Below are 18,408 nucleotides of genomic sequence, written 5' to 3'. Positions count from 1 at the left end.
ATCAGCCTTGGCGGAGGTCTGCGCTCTCCGAGTGCTTCTAGTTATTTATGTTTTATTGATTATGTTTTAATTGTAATTGTGTGTTTTTAACCTGTCTCTTTTACATTTTTGTAAAGCACTGTGAATTGCCCTGTGTATGAATTGTGTTGTACAAATAAATCTGCCTTGCCTACTTGCCTGCTGTTTTTCAGCAAGGATATGAATGTATGCATCAATTACCTGTATTGCAAGAACAAACATACCCAAAAAATCAGTAATAGGGGAAAAAAAAACTTTGTTCTTTGGACAGAGTCATCTGTACTTCCTGAGGAGACTGGGGTCCTTCAACATGTGCAAGAAACTGCTGCTGATGTTTTACCAGTCAGTCGTGTTAGTGTTCTCTTTTATGCTGGTGTTTGTTGTGCAGCATTAAAAAAGGGGATGCTGCACAACTGGACAGACTGGTGAGGAGAGCTGGCTCAGTGGTGGGCACAGAGCTAGTCTCCCTGGTATCAGCAGCAGAGAGAAGGACCCTGGAGAAGATTCTCTCCATCCTGGACAATTCTCAGCATCCTCTGCACAGGACTGTGATCAGGCAGAGGAGTGTGTTCAGCTCCAGGTTGCTGTCTCTGACCTGCTCCATTAGCAGGCTCGGGAACTCTTTCATCCCCCTGGCCATCAGACTGTACAACTCATCACTGAGTGGTCAGGGGAGGTATCGGTCTCAGTCATGACCACATTAGGACTGATCCAATGAGACTTTAAAATATCCAAGCACCTACTACACCTACTTTTCAAACCACCGTAGATCACTTAAGTAACTGTTACACTTAAATCACTGTTTCACTTTATATCACTGCCCTGAAATGTGTAAATACAATCAGAAGTCTTTATTTACAGTATTGTACAGAAAGCTCTTTTAGAGGTAGTTCTTTAGCAAGTGTCTTTTAGAATATATATACTATGCCTACTAACACACTGTTGTGTTTTGGTCTGTTTGTTTTTTGTCTTCTTGTGCTGTATGCAAAGCTCCTGAATACTTGAATTTCCCTCAGGATCAATAAAGTATCTGTCGGTCAGTCGGTCGGTCTGTCTGTCTGTCTGTCTGTCTGTCTGTCTTTGATGATACTTTGTTTGAATTGTCACCACTTACTTCATCAGCCAGCCAGTGATCTGGCTTCTCTCAGGGACTGGATCACCCTTCTCTTCAGTACCAGCCTTCTGGATATTCCAGGCTTGAACTCCATCCAAGCCCAACTGGTGAGCTTGATCGAGTCATCCAAAACCCATCTAGCTTCAGGCACTGATCAAGCTGTGATGGTGACGTCATCCATTAAGCTCTTATTGGCACCATTTGGGTTATGCTTGCAAGTACTGCACCTTGACGCAACTTCTCTGCTGACTTAACAAAAAGGTTCATCACCGTGGAGAAGAGGATCACTGAGATACTGCACCCAGTGATGATACCTAGCCTCCGCAAGTTGGCGGTGAAGTCTCCACAGGTGAAATGCATCTGAACAAAAACAAAACTGAGATAATTGTCTTTGGAGCCAAAGAGAAACAGCTGCAGGTCACCACAGAGCTTCAATCTATACACCTAAAAACCATCAACCAGGCCAGAAATGTGGGTGTAATGATGAACCTTGATGACCTAAACTTTGAAAAACATTAAGGCAGTCACAAAATCAGCCTACTGTCACTTTAAAGATCCTGTACAGATTTTCTGCGTGACCTTAAATAAGTCTTATTTTTATATATATGCCTGATCATAGTCCTCAATTTAAAATGAGATTATCAGCACCAAAATAGATTATTTCCAAATGCTATTTCCAGCTTGCCTGGTCAGGTCGGATAAGACTGGACTGATGTACAGCAGACTTATGTCACTATGACAACACCACACCAACTGGCAGAGTTTAGTAGTGAGACATAAGCTGAACATGTACACTGAGAAAAATATGACCGATGGTTACTTAAAAAAATTGTGGCAACAAAGTGAAACATAATATAATTGAATAAATTTTACGTTCTACAATTTTGATTAAAAAGTATTGAATTCATTAACTTAACTTAAACCAAAAAAATTAAGTACATGTTAATCAAAGCAACAGTTGAAATGTGTTGGATTTAGTAACAGCACGCCAAATGTTGAGTTATATCGCCAAAAAATACTTAGTAAATCCTAGTCAATTTCACAAGGAAAGCTGATTTATATTTACTAAGTATCTCAGCAAAAATTATTTCGATGTACTAAATATCTGGGGGAAACTGATTCATATTTACTGATAATCTAGGTGAAATTGACTTATATTTATTAATTATATGGGTGAAATTGATTTACATTTACTAAATATCTGCATAAAAATGACTTGGATTAAGTAAATAAAATAAATTACATCAACTCATATTCTAGCACACTGTTGCTTAATTCAACACATTTACTCCATTTTTCTTATTTATCTGTACCTAAAATAATTGTTTAATTTTAAGTTTTAATTTGTATCACAGGACTTTAAATCTATTCAATAATATTGAATGTCACTTTGTTGCCATAATTTTTCTCTGTCTCATTTACTCAATATCCTGACCAAACTTAAGTAAACTGTGGCATCAAGAAACATCAACAGATTACAATGCATGAAACAGCAGCAGATAAACATTTATTTGTGCAACTTTTTAAAACATGTTTATCCAGCACTCAACAAGTGCAAAATGTCAAAATACAACATTAAAACAGAGAAGGGGCAATATATATCAGTATCATGTCAAAAACATGATGCCACTCCACTCAAAGTATCGTTAATATGATTTTTTACAACCATCACACGAACAACAATTAACTGGGACTCAGTTAAGCCAGCTTCAACATTTTTTTATCAATCGCATAAAAGCACACTTTATGTTTACAGGCCACGTAGAGCACTGAACAGGTCTACATGTAAAGGCTGACTGGGGAAAACACCTCAGCCATTCTGCATGACAAAATGTGAGAGATGGGTGAGACCCATGTGGCATAAACACATCTATTTTCTTTTGTTGTATTTTTATGCTACATCATGTCACTGCATTGGGGCCCTTGACTCTGTGACACTTACTTTCCTATTCTAACAATAAACTGAAAGACAGAAATCTACAAAAAAAATAGATTATACAGGGTGGGGAAGCAAAATTTACAATATTTTGAGGCAGGGATTGAAAGACAGTGTATGACCAATTAGTTTATTGAAAGTCATGAGAATTTATTTGCCACAAGAAAATTTACATAATAGAAAATGTTTTTATTCTATGTGTCCTCCTTTCTCAATAACTGCCTTCACACGCTTCCTGAAACTTGCGCAAGTGTTCCTCAAATATTTGGGTGACAACTTCTCCCATTCTTCTTTAATAGTATCTTTAAGAAAGTCGACATTGCTGTGTGATGTTCTATTGGTAGCATGTTCTAAAATGCCCCAAATAGCATAATCCAGAGGGTTTAGATCTGGGCTAGAAGGCGGCCATAAACATGATTCCCAAAAATTGCTAAAGTTGGATTTGTTGCTGTTGTCAACTAGTGTTTTGGTGTTCTTGTGTAAGATTTTAACTTCAAATCATATTTTACTGCATTTCTAACGGTCTTGTTGTCTACCTCAAGTTCAATTGCCATTTTTCTCATGGATTTGGTTGGATCCTTTAGGATTTTGGATTTAAGAGCTTTAAAAAAAGCTTTGGTATGATTTTTGTTGCTTCCTCCACTTCCAGACTTTCTCGTAATAGTTTTGCTCATAGTCATTCTCTTCTTTACATTATAAACAGTCTTTATGGACACTCCAACTATTTTTGAAATCTCCTTTGGTGTGACGAGTGCATTCAGCAAATCACACACTCTTTGACGTTTGCTTTCCTGATTACTCATATGGGCAAAAGTTTCTGAAAAGGTATGGATAATAGTGTTAGGTATGATTATGACATCAATATATGTTTGGTTTCAAAACAATTGACGTAGTGCCTGCTGAGAAAAAACAACTAAATGTTCATTGTAAATTTTGCTTCCCCACCCTGTATAAAGTGCAAATAATATATTACAACACACCAAAGTTTTGCAGCCTGCAGATCATCACGCTTCAATGGTGAAGCCTGCATGGACTGTCCACAAAGTGTCACAACAAGGGTCATGTGACAGACACATATGTATCTCAACCTGAACAGATGCAAAGCCATGTAACAAGCCACATTACCACATATGACAACAATGGGTCTGTCCTTAAAAAGGGTGGTTCTTGAATGGGTGGTGCCATCCAATGGCATGGAAGCATTTAACAACATTGTAGTGTAACAACACATAAAAATTCAATATTTACACTGCACTTGTAATGTACTGCAAGAAAAAATACACATGCAGAAATCCAAACTTGACTGAAATTGCCCTAATGTTAACTAACTTCACTGAAACTCAAGCATTTCACAAAGTCTTGTGTGTCAGTTTTAACAGTGACTTGTCAATTCCCTTTTGATTAGCAAGGGTCCCTTTTCTTAAGCCAGTAGCTTATTCCTGAGGGTGTTCACTTTTGGGGAAAGCTTTGAACTATCCAGCCCGAGGAGAAGTTTCTGAAACACTTCAAACGTGTATCTGAGCTCCTTTGGATAGGCAAGATTCACAGCATACGCCAACCCGACGAGCAGGGAGCAAGCCCTTGGAAAGTTACCCAGAGCAGTTAGAACTTTCACGCCCTCCACCACGATACCGATGTTGTCTGGATCCTCTGACGTGTTAGCTTTGATGTTGTAGATCTTCAGGCTTTGAACAGCAAGGTCCTGCGACACACTGTCTTCATCAGCATCCTGTAATAGCAAGAACATTGTGCATATCAGACAGTACAGCCAAAGGAGAAGGTCCTATTTCCCAAATTGCTTCCTACTGTTTGGACAAGAAAATCTGGAGTTTGTCATAGCCGCTGGTTGTAAAGCACTCTATTTATGTCAGTATTAAGACAAATCTGAGATAACACTTAAAAATCATACATAAAAGCATATTTTCACACCAGGTAAATTGAAAATGATCCAATCAGTTGACCAGCAAATCAAAACAATTCAATCACATGATGATGGGCTGAACAGAGTTACAGCTGTAAATATTTGTACATGAAATTTCTGAAATGAAATCAATCTATTACTTCATCATTTCTTCCTGGCACTGTATTGATGAATATCTTATTCTACATTCGCTAACAAAGGCTGGTCACCTGTCAACCAATTTTCTGTTTGTATTTTCTCAAGAGGAAAATGTCGGAACCTGCTAACAACGGAGTGTGGACTGCTGAAGAGGTACAGGCACTGCTCTGTGTCAACGTGCAGCAGGAGCTCGATGGCGCAGTGCTTGGACCTCTTCAGTAGTCCACACTCCACCTGCTACTGTAAGGGTCCCCTATACAGTGTAACTGCAAAGCTATCTGTTACCAATCCGAACCATTACCATACCGATCCGTACTGTACTGTACTTATAGTGGAAACAAGACTTATGTGGCACTGTAAGTTCATTCCTTAAGCTTGAAGTCTTCCACTGCAACTGGTTCAACTCTGCTCTCCTTCGCTTATTTAAGAAGTTGCCTCAGTCTCTCTGTATAAATGTCTTTGTATTCACAAAGCAGCTCTTTGGCCAGCATTTCTTAGCTAGCTTTTAGGGATAAATTATAAAGAGTTTTAAAAAATAAGACTTATAAAAATACAGTTGTTAGGTAAAGCATTCTTAGGAAAAACATTACATAAACTACTGACAAGTTTTGAATTCTGCCAATTGGGTCATTCCAGAATTGGAGGACATTTGACGTCCCACCCATCAAATTTTAAATAATCCATGTACAAAATACTAAAACATGGAGTTTCTGTGTAAATTTACTCATCCTGAGACCAAATCTAAAAAAACTGGAATAACTGGAAAGAATGTTTGTAAATAGTTTTAAAAATACCAAATAAGTCTGGAGTACCCCCTAAAATGCCATTTTTCACTTGTCCCAACCCCCTGATGACCAAATTGAATCTCAAATAAAACAGTTAAAATGAAATTTAAATCTCTTTTTTTTGGTATGACTAGTTTCATTGGTGTCTCTTGTAATTGCGGGAACATTTTTTTAAATAAACATAATATTTTAAATAATAATTATTATGCATGGAACCTGTGTCCCACAACATGCACTCAACCCTGTTACCCATAACCTTTTAGCATGGTAGAAGAAGAAGAAAGCAGTGAATCACATGATATGCTGGAACTGACATCATCAAACAGTCTTCCAAAAGAATGGGTAGAGCAAAGGTATGTCCTCTCTTCTATTTTTCATATTTTCATAAGATTGTGAGCCTTGATTGAATGTCTCACTCTACCTCACTCAACCCTGTTACCCATATTAATAGGATAAGACAAATTCTTTTTGATTTTTTCTTTACTTATTTACATAAGTAAGTGTGTCCTCTTGGTCAGCAGTAACCTGCCTGAGAAAAAGCTAACAGTCTGGATTTACAACCCTGTTACTGTTATTAGAGTAACAGGGTTGTACTACATTAATGGGGTTGCATCTCCTCCAGTTTACTCAGACTTTACAAACTATTATTTATGGTTCCAGTCAATAATTTACATTATCTGAGATAGAATTTAGTTAATCTACATATTGTAAACACATTCCTGAATTTTCCAGACTTTATTGTTTCCTTTTATTTCCTAATGGTAGTCCAAATGGATTATGGTTGCAGCAGCTATCTTGATGGGATTATTAACTTGACATAAATCAAACTATAGATAAACAATGAGTTACAATTCATAATAGGGGACACTAAATGAAGTTAGATAATTTTTGTTCTTACAGTGTGGCCCACCATTGAGTGCTGCTGAAAAGCAGAGATGCCACCGTGCCAAGTGTGATGCTGATGTACAGAGGAGACAACAGTGTTTACTAAAAGAAAGACAGAAATGAAGGAAAGATGGAGAAACAGGAAAGAAGTTGCTTCAAAAAGACAGCAGTGAGAGAGGACAGCATGCCCAACGAAAAAAGTGGAGAGAGACTCATAAGAGGAGTAAAGCCAGGAGAACGTTACCTGAAGGGTTAATAATGGGGGGGGGGGGGGGGGGGGGCTAATATCAAATACCATATTAGCCCTGATTTTCTGATGCAATAAGATGTTCTAAGCACTCCCGTGTAATTTTTTTGAAATTTTCATCCAAACTCCCCCTACCCTGAAAATTACTTTTTTAACTCTGAAAATTACCACTTTCCCAGCTTCTTCACTCTTTTGTCCGGTGCAGTGTATAAATATGTTCATGATGGGCCATTTAATGATCTTATAAGTGCCATATTGTATCGTAAGAGTACTTTGTACAGTGAAAAGTCTAATGTCAAGGTCATGTTGTAGGTTAAAGGTCACCAAAATGCCTAGTTTTTTTCAAAAATTCATACCATTCTGACATTTTATCAAATCTGTCCTAAGTTCTGTTCCCTCTGGTTTCCTGGTGGGATCCCCCAAGGCCTTTGGCCCTTTAAAGACACATTAGAGACTAAATATTAAAACATGTACTTTACATTTGAATTTGCCGCCATTAGTGTGACACTAGCACACATTTAGGAAGGAATCACCAACACTTCATTCATTCATTTTCTGAACCCACTTTATCCTCACTAGGGTCACAGGGGTCGCTTGGAGCCTATCCCAGCTACTTATGGGCGAAGGCGGGGTTCACCCTGGACATTTCGCCAGTTCATCACAGACTGAACATATAGAGACAACCACTGTCACATTCACACCTATGGGTGATTTAGATTAACCAGTTAACCTATCAGAGCATGTGCTTGGATGGTGGGAGGAGCCAGAGTACCCGGAGAGAACATGCAAACTTCACACAGAAAGGTCCCACCCCCATGGACTGGTGTTAGAATGGAACCCAGGACCTTCTGTCTGTGAGGTACCAGGTCTATCCACTGCACCACTGTGTCGCCCACAACAGGACATATACATGTAAATGTCAAAGTCATGTGAAACTACCGTTTGTTCTTTTTGACATGTCTGTATGGAGCATACATGAGTAAATAGTTGTGTTTAATGTGTCTTATTGAATGGAAGTTGTTTGTGGTCAGTAGTTCTGAGGAGAGAACCTGAGCCCAACATTTTGAAGAACCCACATTAACAGCTTCATTCCATGCATTTGGACCATTTGGGTGACCTTTGACCTAGAATTTGACCCTTGACACTACACCTTTTTTAGTGCAAAGCACTCTGAAGACATGACCTGTCACACAAAAAACATTTAAGGCCCAGCATGAGCAGATTGTTACATTGTACTTCATCAAAAGTGAAGAAGGTTTGAAAGTTTCCAAAAACCCCATGTTTTCAGGGCTGAAAAAGTAATTTTCGGGGTAGGGGGTAGTTTTTGGATGAAAACTAAAAAAAAAAAAAAAAAAAGAGTGCTTAGAACATCTTGTTGCATCAGAAAATCAGGGCTAAAGTTGAATCTGAAAAATTTCTTGAAATAAGCCCCCCCCATTATTATTATTATTGGGGTTTTTTTTGTTTGTTTGTTTGTTTGTTTTTTTGGGGGGGGGGGGGTTGTTATTTGAGAAACAGTGCTGACAGAAAGTATTAAAAGTTATTCAAAGAATACTTTGGTGTCTTGAGCATTTGTCACTTTTATATAATGATCTATAATCAGAAATAATGTAGCTGTTACTTCATACAACCCTGTTACCCTAATTTCAACCCTGTTACCATATCTTTTTAATTGAAAATAATCATAAATTACTTTCTCAGCTCAAAAGTGTTCAACCCATTGCCCTTTAAAGAGTTTATGTAATTATATGCAACATGTGTCAGAGTAAATATTGTAAAATAAATACTGAAATTGTTAAAGTGAAACATGCCAATATTGAAAAGTTGGCCGAGACAGATTTTGAAAGTTGCTAAAATTAATTTAAATCAAGTCATATGTGAAACCAAATGGTTATTCAGAGAGAATGTTACTTTCTTTACTTAATGGAAAAGGAATTACATTTAAGAAATTAATTAATGCACTTTTTTCAGGTTCCTTAGTGTTGGTAACAGGGTTGCACCAAGTATTACAAACACCACATAAATCATGTAATAAAAATTGTACCATTGATGTGTAAGCTGAGCCAATCAAGCCTTTGATAGTTTATTACCTATTATTGATGAATATATAATGGAAAATTAGAAAAGTGAAGATTTATTTTTCAAGAATTTTGAAGCCCAAATGTAACTGGTGAAATCAAATTGAGATAATAAGCATTTAATAACACTTCCTATTTCTGCACTAGCACTTAAACATTCCTTAATGGAAAATAAAAACTTTTAAACACACTTAACAGAGGGCAATGATGTAGCTTGCCAAGAACTACTGGGAGAAATATAGTTATGACTTTTTTGTGATTTGACTTTCCCAAGACACACCAAGTAGCAGAGATGAGAGAGATCACCTTCTTTATATTTTAACATGTACTTCAACTTACATCGTACTCTTTTAAGAGTTGATCTGTAGATTCCCCAAGGTACATCATCAAACATCGAATGACAACATCTCTGGTCATGTTAATGTCAGGATTGCTTGAAGTCTGAAATGAAAGAAATAAACACCAAGTGGTTTATATTACTGTTAATAAGCCCCTATCAAGGATCCTTCCTGTGCCGTCTCAGGGACCAGTAGAATGAAACACTAATGAAACAAATTGTCGTGCAATTATTTCATACTCCATTTATAAAGAGAATCACAGACTAACATTACCTCCTGTAAATTAGTAATGATATTCTAGCAGTTTGATCACAAAATTCCTAGAATAAAATATTAGCAAACATAATGCTCAATGAAGGATACCTTGAGTAGGATAGCCTGCAACCTCAACCCCATACTTCCGCCCTTGGAGTGGAAGAGGTTCAGAAGCCGAGGAGTATATTCATCCAGCTTGGACATGAACTTCGATTCAAGATGCACCATTGTGATTCTGTGAAACTCATCCTGGATCTGAAAGACAAATCATGAAACCAGTTTTAAATAGGGCTGTGTATTGGCAAGAATCTGGCGATACGATACAAATCACAATACTAGGATCACAATACGATATATAACAATATATCATGACACTGTTAAAAAGGCAATTTTTTTTTTTTTTTTTTTTAATGATTATTTCCTGGTAGAATTGAATTACACCAGAAATATGCACAAATGCTAAACACATTTTTATTTGATCATAACAGGATCTAATTCTATATCACAAAATTTTGCTCTGGTAAAACTTAAATTATGTTTTACAGACATTACAGCTTAAGATCCTGCTCAAATGTTCTATTAGTTCATAACTAACATCAGAACATTATTCTTGTCCCAACAAAGAAACTAACATCTGCCTCTCATACAGTAAAAAGTGCTTTTAGGATGCTTCAAATTATCATTATTTAATAAAACTATTTTGCCTGTACATTTAAGTTAGCTGAAGTTTTATTACTGTGTTCATTTGTAATGGTTTGGTGCCCTCTTGTGGTAAAACATAAATAGCGTTTTTGAGTTTTTACACAGTGTTCAGCGGATGTGCAGGGAATACTGCATGACGGGAATGTAATGAAGAAGTGGGTTTGTACAGAACTTAGTACTTTTGTCTCAACATGTGTTGCCTTGGACATCATTTGTCATTTTACACATTCTAAAAGTGATGTCAGAAGACAATAAACAAGATAAAAGGATCATCTTGTCATCATTGGAGCCTACATCACACGTGTTAGCCAGCTGTCTAGCATACGAAAAGAAGAGACTTGATACGAGGGCAGTAAAAAAAAAAAACAGTGTCAAATAATACTGAATAAGATATAAACAATAAAGAAAAACAAAAATGAACCTCCACCATATCTGCATTTGAATAAATACCTAAAAATGTTGATACAGTACTTTTTGATATCAATACAGTATTGTGAAATGAAATATCGCGATATATTGCAAAACCAATATTTTCTAACACCCCTAGTTTTAAAGCCTCAAATATTACAAACATGCATACTGTTCTAATGACATTTTTCAAAAAGGGGGCATAATATGACCCTTTTAATAAAATATTTTTGTTAGAATACTAACCAAAATAGGTAGTTCCTCTATTATTTAAAATGATTCCTATTAGAAACTGTACAACAATGTAATGCAACAAAAACTATATCATTCTAAAATTTGATCTAGAAAACAGATGACAGTAACGTAACACACATTTTGTATCTAAGAGCTACATGCAGAATCACAAGTGCAATCCTTCACAATGGACTAGGGATATTTCTAATTAGCATGCACTTGTAACTCACATGAGATGTCTCAAATAGAGCGGGCCATCTGGCTTTGATGTCCTCTATGCTGGGTGACTGGTTGATGATTTCGTTTCTTCTGTGTGCAAATGTTTTGGCCATTTTTTCTTTTATCAATGCGTTGTTGTCCTTTTTCTTTACTTCAGTAAGCAAGAAAAATCAGCACTTCTGTCTTCTGTGCAGTTAGCTAACACTGTCTTCTGTGCAGTTAGCTAACACTGTCACCTGCTGAATCCTCTCTTGTTCTTGGCTTTCTTCATTCTCTCCAGCCGGGTAAGGAGGAAGGAAGTTTACCTCTGCCTTTCAAGGCTTTTTTACATTCTTTGCAGACATCTGGTCTGCAGGGGTTTTGCGTTTCAGTGCATTGCATAACACCTCAGGAACACCGTAGCCTCTGAGTTTGGTGCGATAATTTGACATCTTGTATTTGAGGCTTTGCTGCCAGCCATAGTAACCTGCAAAGGAGCCAGGTTCCTTGAGACAAGGATATTTATTGACAAGTGCCTCAGCAACATCACTTATCTGTGAACCTGATGGATAGGCTGTATATATATATATATATATATATATACAGTTTTAGCCAGCTTCTCAAGTATGTCTGCCTTGATCTTAGAGGTAGTCAGAAGTGTTCCATTCTTCTTGTAGTCCTCATTGGCTCTTTCAAGGTACATCTCAGTTTCATATGCAAACTTTGGAATGGGGAACTGCTTTGGCCATGGCTGACAACGTTCTGTGGTACTTTGCCTAGACAGGATAATGGTGTCCTGTGAAGAAGATGTTCCAGCAGATGACTCTGCATTTGATGCAGTTGATTCTGCATGTGATGCAGTTGACTCTGCAAACGATGCAGTCACAGTCAGTTGACTGTTGAACAAAGGAACTGCCCAAACTTTCATTACATGGACACAAGTTCAGAAAAATTGGAGCAGTGTGAACAACCTTTATAGTGTATTTGTGTTTGATAAGGTCACTGTTGTGAAGAGTAAAGTAATCTTCAAATTCCAAGTCCAAATACTGAAGACTGAACTCAGTAGAAATCCCAAAGGTCTCCTTCACAATAGTGTGCAGCTCCTCCACAGTGGGCAGGATTCCTGATGGAAGGACCAACTTCTCAATTCGGTCATCAATTATTACTCTGAGCTTTGCCTCCATCTCTGCCATCCTGACAAGAATAGACAAGAGTTCAATGGCAACACAAGCAGAAGCTTATACAGTACATGAAAAAAAAAAAAAAAAGTATAAACATCATAAAATCTGTACTTATTCAAGTGGAACACTACACAGGTTTATAATCATAACATTAAATGCGTATGCCATAATTATGATTGTTATTAAATATGCTGAAATGTCAACAAAAAAGGACACTGTATTGTTATATTTTCAGAACAATGGGTTAAAATATTATGAGATGTAAAGGTTAACATAATTTATCAAAATTACCTAAAATGAACAACAGATGTGATGTTTGAGTGTGACCAAGCATTTTCCTCCCACACTGTATGCAGCCAAGGGGTACACATCACCAAGTTTCTGCTGCTCGACAAGAGCCATTTTACCAGTGTTCTCTAGTTGAAAAGATCTTAGATGCTCTTCATACCAGCCATCAAGTAACTTTACAATAAAATGTGCATAGTTGTTCAAAATGGCTATCTGAATAATCTCAGCAAAGTCAGGAAGTCCCCCAGTAGAGCCATAAGACAAGATCATCCCGACAGTGTACCTTGTTCCATAGCAGGTGACAGTGTTAGCTAACTGCACAGATGAAAGAAGTGCTGATTTTTCTCTTAAAGCTTCCTGTATGTCTGAATGCAGCACATCTAAAGGCACTACAGATATTTTTGTGACACACAATGGCTGTTTTCCAACATCTGTATGCAAATAGCATGCCATCATCATCTGATGTCTTGTAGAAAGGGTCACTAACACATTTCTGAAGTTCTTTGTGTGCCTCACAACTTGCTTGAAAAAGCTGTGTTTCGCTTCAAAGCGCATTGTTCATACACCAACCAGAGGCCCATACTCTTCAATCAATGCAGGATAATGTTCTAAAAAATGGTGTTTGGGCGTCAGTGTCTCTTCAGGAAAAACTGCTAAGAATCTGTCACGATGCTCAGATATTTTAAAGTCAAGGTATGCAACAGTTTCAACTGTATGAACAGGGGCAACCACCAATTCAACTGTCTTTTAAAGTCAGAAGAACCTGCCAGGCAGAATCATCCTCAGGTACCCGTGAACCAACAATGAGTGGCAACAACTGTATTAGGGCCCAGTTTTCATGGGCATTTCCACCTATAGTTCTGCGATGAATGTAGTTTGGAGGGACTGCTTGAGGGCTGTTGGCTTTGTCTGAGCCCTTATAGGGAAAATGTGTGATTAACTCAATGAGTTCAGTCAAATTAAAGTACTTCTTCTTGGTGAAAATCTGAAAACACAATGCTAGTTCTCTTGGGACTATGCCTTCAAAAAGGTCATGTAGTGCATCTGGTGGGTACCCAGATACACAATGAAAGTGATTCAATTTATCAGTCAATGGACACGACCGCTTAACACCAAAGCAATGTGTTAAATTTGGATTTTTTCTCACAGTTTGCACATGCAAACTATGGTCCTTCTTTGTCCGAGGTGGAAACACTCCAGTCCGCACTTCATGTGTCTGGTACTCTGACGAATGTCCAAGACAAAATCTACAGATGTACGGCCCTGTGAAACTTTCAACTAGTCCACTGATTGAATGTGCACCGAGATTATCGGCTACAACACAGTGTACAGTTCCTTTAACATTTTTTCCAACACTGGAAATGAAAATCCCATCCTGTTCTAGAGTGGCAAGATCTTTCAAGAGGGGTTCCAAAACTGTTTTGTATTCAAACTGTTTGACATCAGCAGCTTTGCAAAGTAAAGCCAGGTGTATTTATGTTAATGCAGATTGCAACTGGAATGGTACATTTGCCAAAATCCAATAAACGGCTGTTTTGTGTTTTTTTCTTTAAGTACCTAGTGGGTTGCACACCTCAAAGTCATCGACATAAAGGATTATAGAGAGTTTTGTCTCTTCTCCAGCATAGAAGGCATTTTGCTTGAAAAGTTTGCCATCAAAAGTTGACTTAATATATCCAGTATTATTTGAATGTCTGAATGAGATTCCCTTTGCAATGTCTTTATTCTTCAAGACTTTCTGCAAAGTCTCAAGAATAGGCACATATTGAAAGGTCTTGTTCTTTTGGGAATCAAGAATATATTCAACAGGATCAACACACTGGAAATGCTCCTTAAAATACCTTCTTCTCTTAAAAGTTGAACCAAGTGGACCACCTGCAGCAAGTGCTGTACTAATGGGATGGAAGTTGCACAACTGTTCTGCCAAGTCTATTATGATGGCCTGGTCAACAATACACTTATTTAACTTCAATGTTGAATCAAGTATATTTCTAACTTCAACAGATGCTGAAGATGAAATGAACTGAAGGTCTTCAACCAAGGCATCAATGCACTTCACTGAGGCATTATAGACACTTTCTAGCTTCAGCAGAAGTAAGCCGATTCTTTGAAGAACCTAGTATGATGCACTTTCCTTATCACAATCTAAACTAGTGCCCTCATCATCACTGGCCTCTAATAAATCAGAATGGTCAACAGTCTGATTGTGGTGACTCTCATACACACCTTGCTTGAAATCACTTGAAGAATAGGATTTGTGTCTTCTACTTTTGTGTTTCAGAAATGTATTGCATATATTTGTCCGAAAGCTGCATCCTTCAAATACACAAAAGACAGTTTCATGGCTCTTCAGATGATTTCCAATATGCTGAAAGTAGTCCTTCTCTGTAGAACAACTAGCACTGCAAACTAAACACTTAAAAACAGAGATGATTCCTGGCTGTAGACTGTCTTCAGCTGTATGATACCTGGACAAATGTGTGCGAAGGGCACCCTGTGTTTTAAATGTACAAGGGCAACTGTCATATAAACATGGCTGGATTTGCCCACGACCAAATGTTGCGTGTTGTAGTCTGTAATGTTTTAGTAGATTCCCCTTTGTAGCAGACAAAGACTTGCAGATCTTACACTGCCATCCCATAGGCCAGAACCTAAGGTAATAAAAGAAAAAGGTCTTACTTAGTGTATAACTAGTAGCCTACATTACTAATAGATCTAGTAATTTAATAATGTACAAGGGCTGAACAATTAATCAAAATTTTATCAAAATCGCAATACAGCCTACTGCAATTTTCAAATCACAGGAGGCACAATAGTTCTTAAAGGCAAAATGTGTGTCAAAAATCATTTTAAATGAAATGTTATGCTGCAGAGAGGTCCTGGCCAACACATCATGTTCTACAGACTTCAAAAAAACATCTGTTACAGATCCCTGCAAAAATCACACCATAATCATCATAATCATTTTAATGTTTTTCAATGAAAATGAGAACAATGACACAAAATTATAATTCCCTCAGACATTACAAATCATATCGCAATTGCAATATCACTGAAAACATAATCACAATTAGATATTTTTTTCAAAATCGTTCAGCCCTATAACATACGTGCAAGAGATTGGGCACCTTTGACTTTAATATTTATTGTTTGGCATTTGTTGATGTGCATATTACCTTAAAATTGGTTTCATATTTTTATCTGACATCTTAAAGGGACAGTTCATTTTTTGAAGTGAGATTGTATGAGGTATTTATCCATAGTTAGTGTCTTACCTGCAGTAGATTGTGATCTACGTGTCCCCACTGTGGAGAAACAGACAATTATACTGGCACAGATGCTGTGCAATGTACTGCTCTAAAAAACTGAACTATCCCTTTAAGAATGTCCACACTAAACTTTTTTGCTGTCACATTATTACAAGACGAAAACATGATTAATTAGTGTTACGGGTGTGGAAAAGTATGTACAAACCATTAACTTAACTTAACTTAACTGTACGTCTATGAGAATGTGTGATCAGTATTTGTATCTTTTCTGCTGCTTTAATTTCAAATTCAGGTTGGAACTACAGGTTTTGAACATCACTAACAATTTAAACTGTAGTTAATCTGCTTTTTATGCAGCAAAAGGTGATACAAAAATAGTTATCAATTTCTACTGCAATACAAATGGTATACAAACACATGTACTGTATGTGAAATATGGTATCATAGCATATGGTGTATTACGCATAATGTAGGTGTGATACATACCTGTTATGAACTTTTAGTCATAGATTCTTCATGCATCTGGAAATAAATTCATATCAGAATTTAATTAACACACACACAACAGGGAACATATTAGTAATAACTTAAACAATCAAAATTTACACTTGCTTGTCCACATACTGCATGATGAAAATTGGAGTGTTAAGAAATTTCCAAACATTGTCACTCAGGTACCTGCAAATATCAGTTTATCATCCAAAGAGGGTTGAATCAAGGCAACTGGACTTGTTTTTATATCTTGAAGACATTTCACCTCTCATCCAAAAGGCTTCTTGTTCTTAAAGAAACATCTTTAATACCTAAAAACAAGTCCAGATGCCTTGATTTAACCTTTCTTTGGATAACTATCCATGTATCAGATCTAAGTCCACTACATTAAGGTCTCTAATAACATGAGGACAATAAGAGAACATTTGTTTAGGGGCGAAGAAGAAAGAGGTCTACAATCTTAAGTAAAGAACCGCATTTAAATAACCCAGTAGCCTCTGAAAGACTAGTTAGACACACTTACAATAGACTTACTTCCATGAAAACAAAAAAACATAGCAAATCATAAACAAACAGTGGCATAAAATAATTGTTGAAGCTTAATGACCTTTGTAGATCCTTTACCTTAAGAGGATGCTAATGGCACTGAAACGTGTCATGTAAATAATAATGAGGCTAAGAATAACCCTGACAAAGAAAATTTATAATATAATATAATCAAAAGATGTGATGTTTCATCATAAGTTGTCTTTTAAACCTACAAGTCTGTGTTCCCTTCTTCACTTTCACCTGAGGTGAATGAAACATTATAAGGCAAATTATTTATAAAAGGAAATGTATTCTGATCATTTTCCCATGTGAATATGGTCTCTTTTTCTGGTATTTATTTTGGTCTCATCATTCTATAAGAATGTCCAATGCCTAACTGGGTGATTTACTCTGTGGATACACACTGTTGGCAGTAGGACTTCTATAACGTTAGTCGGAAAAGGAGACATCGCGTAGCATTTGGATATATTGAGCGTGATATGTTAACATAATATGTACAGTGTTAAATGTGTGGTCGCAAACAGACGGACTAACAAAGCCCCTCTGTGGCAGCTCAGAGTCCGGACCAAGCTCTATGAGTATAAAATCGAGGAAGGCCTTTCATGCCATCTGAATGCAACTAACGGATGTTAATGCAGAGCCTCGGTGAGAGCCGGTGAATTTGGGATTAGCAAAACACCAGCCATTGCGCTCAAAACACATTAACAGACGTTCGATGAAAATAACACCAAATTAAAATAAGAAAGACGAAACCGCGCACTTTGTTTTAAAATGTAACGACACAAAAACGACTGATTTTTCTTCCGAAATGTGTAACATTACAAAATCTGATAAGTGTTCTGTTTTTAACATGCTACTTGAGTAAAAATGTTACCCGAGTACAATTTAATAGTGAAAACTAAATGCAGTAACTTTAGACAAAACTCCTAAGTTTGATTACTCACCGCTGACAGAAACGTTAGTTCCTCCATCACAGTGTTGGCGCGTGCTAGCTAGCTTGTTCTGGTGGGGGAGGGGGAGCTTGGTCTGAGGCCCGAAAACTACATTAACTAAAATATTAGCTGGTATTTTACGGCCATTATATAACGGTATTACCTTATACTTGGGAAAGTCGCATTAAATTGTGACCTTGAGACTACTTTTTCAATCATTGCAATGCTTTTAGTCGAATCAAAGATGACGCAGACTGACTTCGAATCACTAACACTATAACTTAATTTTGACTCACAGTGCAGTAAAGTTGACATGTTTGGTAATTTGCAGTAACGCAAAACAATGTTTAACTGCTACAGACACATGAATTGTTAGTTTACTAAGAACAATTAAACAGGTCTTACTTTTAAACAAACGGTAGTCCATGAAATGGTGACAG

General features: G+C 37.1%; 1 protein-coding gene across 2 annotated transcripts; it reads right to left on the bottom strand.

Annotated features, from left to right (window-relative positions):
* Positions 1 to 3,925: 3,925 nt before the first annotated feature.
* LOC115418950 (uncharacterized) lies at positions 3,926 to 16,613 on the bottom strand. 2 transcript variants are annotated; one of them, XM_030133515.1, is made up of 5 exons: positions 16,482 to 16,613; positions 16,002 to 16,031; positions 9,824 to 9,970; positions 9,462 to 9,563; positions 3,926 to 4,797 (listed from the first exon to the last, which is right to left on the bottom strand). In XM_030133515.1, exons 3-5 carry the CDS (start codon positions 9,941 to 9,943, stop codon positions 4,489 to 4,491), a joined length of 531 nt encoding a protein of 176 aa, XP_029989375.1. In that variant the 5' UTR covers positions 9,944 to 9,970; positions 16,002 to 16,031; positions 16,482 to 16,613; the 3' UTR covers positions 3,926 to 4,488. The 2 variants fall into 2 exon arrangements, with proteins under 2 accessions (XP_029989375.1, XP_029989374.1); XM_030133514.1 differs by lacking the exons at positions 16,002 to 16,031; positions 16,482 to 16,613 and adding an exon at positions 11,290 to 12,187.
* Between the last annotated feature and the right edge of the window lie 1,795 nt (positions 16,614 to 18,408).

Source organism: Sphaeramia orbicularis, chromosome 5 (assembly GCF_902148855.1).
Source record: "Sphaeramia orbicularis chromosome 5, fSphaOr1.1, whole genome shotgun sequence".
Taxonomy (NCBI): domain Eukaryota; kingdom Metazoa; phylum Chordata; class Actinopteri; order Kurtiformes; family Apogonidae; genus Sphaeramia; species Sphaeramia orbicularis.
The sequence above is the reverse complement of the archived record's forward strand: the minus strand, read 5'-3'. Positions and strand labels throughout refer to the sequence as shown.

Excerpts from the sequence above, each read along its gene's own strand:
- LOC115418950 (XM_030133514.1), bottom strand. The coding sequence starts at position 11,391 with ATGGCCAAAACATTTGCACACAGAAGAAACGAAATCATCAACCAGTCA. Across the intron at positions 9,564-9,823 it reads TGCAGGCTATCCTACTCAAG|ACTTCAAGCAATCCTGACAT; the intron begins GTATCCTTCATT and ends CTTTCATTTCAG. Across the intron at positions 4,798-9,461 it reads AACTCTTAAAAGAGTACGAT|GATGCTGATGAAGACAGTGT; the intron begins GTAAGTTGAAGT and ends TTGCTATTACAG.